The 4,994-nt window shown below is 26.6% G+C and overlaps 1 protein-coding gene across 3 annotated transcripts in view; it reads right to left on the bottom strand.

Moving 5' to 3' along the window:
* LOC108746866 (dynein heavy chain 1, axonemal-like) overlaps positions 1-4,994 on the bottom strand; it is a 94,175-nt gene that overhangs the window by 20,537 nt on the left and 68,644 nt on the right. For all 3 annotated transcript variants that reach the window (XM_018483909.1, XM_018483910.1, XM_018483911.1), the window contains 5 exons: positions 4,025-4,249; positions 3,521-3,683; positions 3,153-3,361; positions 2,664-2,872; positions 379-481 (listed from right to left, as the gene is read on the bottom strand). In XM_018483909.1, coding sequence (XP_018339411.1) covers positions 379-481; positions 2,664-2,872; positions 3,153-3,361; positions 3,521-3,683; positions 4,025-4,249 — 909 coding nt within the window. The remainder of the gene's footprint in view (positions 1-378; positions 482-2,663; positions 2,873-3,152; positions 3,362-3,520; positions 3,684-4,024; positions 4,250-4,994) is intronic.

Raw genomic sequence — 4,994 nt, 5'->3', positions numbered from 1 at the left:
TTATTAATGTCATAAAATCGCGTCGATTAAGATGGGCAGGTCACGCGGCGCGTATGGATGAGAATCGAATTGCATATAAAGTACTAATTGGTAAACCGGATGGGAAGAGACCATTGGGTAGACCAAGACGTAGATGGGAAGAAAATATTAGAATGGACCTTAACGAAATGGGGTACGAGGGTCACAAATGGAGGGATCTGGCTCAGGGACGGGAACAGTGGCGGGATTTGGTATTTGCGGCAATGAGCTTTCGAGTTCCTAACGCCTAATAATAATAATAATAATAATATTGATTTTTGTTTAAAAGTACTTATAATAAAAAAACTGTGGAGACACATATATTTTTAGTTGTGTCACACTTTATTGTATTGTACAAACCTGAAGTGCGGCATCCGGCCAGGGGCAAAACCAATCAATAGTACAACAATTTACTAGTGCCGGGAATTGTCTGATGCGAGCGCGAAATGTATCTTCAATCGGGCTGAAATATTCAAAATGTATTAAGCTAATTATAAATTTATGGTGAGGTATGTAGATTAAATTTTTTTTATTTTAGGCAGATTTTTTATTAAATCATAGATGTTTTATAATTAAGTTTTAGAATCAAATAACAACATGAAAAAGTAAATTATGTTCTGTAAAAATTTATAAGTTTAAATGTTTTACAAACATTCTACAAATATTCTCATAATAAACAATAACAATTTAATTAATATGCTTTAAACTTAAATCAATTAATTTATTTTCGATGTATAGCTTATTATGCAGTGTTTCAGCAAATTTCCTTAAACAATTTGTTGCAGAAAATTTATTAAATCCTTTAAGACTATATTCTATAGATGCTTATAGTTCAGAAAATCTTCTTACACGCAGATATGTTTAATTATTATATTTTTATATACAAACATATTTTTATATATAACATATTATATATGATATTATTATATATAAACTTATAATTAAAATAAGATAAAAAAAGTCAAAATTTTATTTAAGAATTAAAAGTTTGACAAATAATATCATCTTTTATAAAATTGCCTATGCTTTAAAATATAAATATTAACAAAAAACGTAAAAATATAATTTAAAAAAAACACTCTTGATGGAATTATTGATAGAAAGATCATAGAAGAAGGAGATACATCGAATACAATATATTATAGATTTGTGACAAAACTTTTACGAAATTGACAATTTCAATATTAATCAATCTCTCAATCGTGAACTACTTGCATATTTTATGAAAAATTGACTGATATCAAATAGAGTACTGTCTATGCAAAGAAATTAAGTTTATCGATCAATAATCTATATTTTCTCATTAGCCTTTCTGTCATTTCCATATTTTATCTATCTACCAATATTGAACGACTTTATAATTACTTTTCCATTGTTGTCAGAGTAATTCCCTTCGATAATCCTCGATATTCTCAAGAGATTACATCTCTTTTGAATTAAACAACAATATAAACTTATTGCATATAATCATATTAAGAATTACTATTTTTAATATTTATAATTTATAATTCAACAATATATTAAAAATAATAGACATATGATATTTTTTTATTGTCTTATAAAAATAGCTTCTAAACTACTTTTAATTTATCGAATGAAAATATTAAACGAATTTCAATTCTTTTTATATACTTTTTATATACTTTTGGAAAATATTCTGTATGTATAACTTTTAGTAATTTAAGTGATTAAAGATTGTATAGGATACCGCAAATGTAGGTGACTTGGGACAGTGCAGGTAACTTGGGATAGCATTTATTTTTGTTAAATTCAATCATGGAATCCATCAATGAGTCTCTAAAGGTGAGTCTTTAAAAATTAAACTTCCTTTAAAGACTCATGGATGGATTCTATGATAGAATTTAACAAAAATAAAGCTGTTCCAAGTTGCTTTCACTGTCCCAAGTCACATTTACGGTATTTAATTTGTTAGAATTAATTAGGAATTCATTGGTCTCAAAGTTCCATTACTTTTAAGTGTTTATTTTAATAGAATTTAAAATATTTATAGGATATTTACGCAGACCAAATGCGTGGATTGTAATGCAAAATTGTACTGAATACGTATATTGATTCTTTAGCAAATAACATTTAATAGATTTTAATGGAAACTTATGCCAATATCATTTGCGCTATATTTATCATATTTTATCTAATGAGATTACTTTTACATGGCTTAACTTCATGACGTATGTGACGCAAAATGAAATTAATGATTTCACGGATACTAAAAGCTCTGTGACATTCGATATATCAAAATCTATTCGTCAAACGTACAAATCTCGCCAGTGATCTGTACCGTGGGTTTATCATATTGTGACAAACAATATTTCTGCGTGAATCGAGCATTGCATGTCTAGTATTTTATTAGAGCTATTGATAAAAGCCATGTTTTCCTACTTCTGCAGAAACTTCCTAACACCGCATAAATCTTATTAATTTTCCAAAAATACTTTGCGATTATGCTGCGATTATAATGATTTCATTTAAGTTATGTTACAAATTGATATAATCATCTATAAACACATAATTCTATATATAGTCTATAAATATAATTATATTAATTTGCAACGTAACTTGAATAAATATTGTATATTAAAACTCCATTAATGAAATTTATAACAAACATTTTTCGATAAAAATACCTCATCGTAATGACAGCGTGGAAGTTGCTTTTGACTGCTTTCTGATAAACGGAGAAAAGATTATTTCTATTGATTTGTAATCCAGCCTCTTGTGCTGGTACTTGCATTGTTTGATATATTTTGTCCATTTCATCAGTTTGATATATGTTTGGTATATCTCCATTATTTAAGATGTTGTTTAAATCCTCTAGCATCGAGTCATTCGTTATCTACAAGAACGTATAATATTCGTGGAATACCTCTAAGATAGAGTTTAAATATGAAAACGGAGGTTTAGTGTTTTAGTTGAGGAAACGCAGTTATTTATAAATAGTGATTACTGCAAATTATCTTCTTTTTTTTTCCTTTAAAAAATTTTTCATTAAGATTATAAAATATTTCTTTGAGATACATTTTAATATCAAATATATCCTTTTAACAAATGCAGTAGCATTTGTTCATAAATTATACAAATTAAAATAAGTGACAAGAGTATTTAGAAAGTTATACTTTTTCATTTAACTCCACATTTTCTGGTCTGCATTTTACTTGCATGTCAGAAAACAAAAATACAATAGGTTGATCTTGTAATCCTGCTTTTAGCATTATGTTTTTGATGTCGTCTCGCCAGTCGTGAGTTGTATAAGCTTTACTGATTCCAATCTGGTAACAATTGTATTCCTTGATATGCGATGAAAGCTTTGTCAAGCTTCGACGTCCTAAGAACAAAAATGTATTCTGTTCCGTATTTCAAGCGGATACAAAACGAAGAGATGAAGAGCATATATAAGAAAAAATATATACATATACATAGAATGTAAAGATATTATTAATTATAAAACATTTTAATATTTTAATCTTAAATAATTATAGCGTACCTGATCCACTTATTCCAAGCAATAAAGCATTTCCTCCAGGTTGTCGAAGTATTCGTGTAATTCTACAAATATGATTTATTGCATCTTCAAAAAATATTAAATGCATCGGTGATGTCGTTGAATCATTATAACTGTCTAAATAATCAAGTAGAATATTTCTTATCTATAAAACATATAAAAAGGATTAATATATGTAAAACAAAATTTTTACAATTATATTTATAAAAGAAGTGTTATAAGGTATGCAAAAAATCGAAATTTTAAATTAAATTTGCATTTTAAATTATAAGTGTTATAATATCCAACAGTAATAATTACAAATTTAAAAATTTCAATTATCAAATTTTACATTAATTGTTTATTATTATTTACTGTTAGACTTATTTATTATTAAGTATTGTTGCAAATTGTTAACTGTTAGTGATTACTTACAAGATATTACTTCCAAATTATTATGTTATGTTGAATACTAGGTATGCGTTAATTTAAATAAAAATAAATTACTTTGTTGATGTCTGTTATCTCTTCATAGTCTCCTATTGTATTACAAAAATTGCTATAAAGTAATGGTTTCTTTCCGATAATATCGTCCATGTTACAATGGAATTTTTTCATCAATACATCGCATAAAAGCTGATCAAACCATTTTTTATCATCGTTATTTATAAAGCGATCGCTGAAGACTCGAATATTTTCATGATACCAAAGTAATAATAACTTTTCGTGAACCTGTGATGATGTAAAAAATATTAATCAAATGTGACACAAACATTATTTAATATATTGTATAAAACAATTTCTATAGAAATTAATGAATTGCATAAGAATACGAAAGACAAATGTCGATTTTCGGTATATATAATTCCATAATAACACATATTTTTGACAATAAAACCTAAAATATTTAATTTTACGCTAACAGTATATATGAATAAAACACCATATAAATCCGATTAAAATAATCTCTCTTTTCAAGAGAATTGCAAGCAACGTTTATCGATTTATACGTAGAGTGAACTGCTTTGTCATGTATGAAGCTACTTGAGCAATGCTTATTTTCTCCAGTTATTATCCATATATATATCGAACAAATATACCGTTTTTTACATCAATTAAACAATAATGGTATATGTTGAACGGTGCTCATTCAATGCCAAAACCGCAATGCCTGAGTTAGAGCCGAAAGTTTGTCTGACCATACACGTACTTTAACCACTTGAGCATATATTTTGCGTATATAGTTCTTTCCATGTGTTATATATGTTCTTTCCATAATACACAAAAATCCATTATTATCGACAAGTGCATTATTATCAGATTACTTTTTATTTTTAAATAAAATACAATTAATTTTTAACTTAGAAATATTAAAAAATTTTATAATATACAGAATTATATTTTTGGTTGAAACGCATTTTGGTGCTTTAATATCCTTTGCAATTACATTTTTCTTTTCTGTAAAATATGCGTCAAT

Source organism: Trachymyrmex septentrionalis, unplaced genomic scaffold, assembly GCF_001594115.1.
Source record: "Trachymyrmex septentrionalis isolate Tsep2-gDNA-1 unplaced genomic scaffold, Tsep1.0 scaffold19, whole genome shotgun sequence".
NCBI lineage: Eukaryota > Metazoa > Arthropoda > Insecta > Hymenoptera > Formicidae > Trachymyrmex > Trachymyrmex septentrionalis.
Note: the sequence above shows the minus strand (reverse complement) of the source record. Positions and strands in the feature narration are given on the sequence as shown.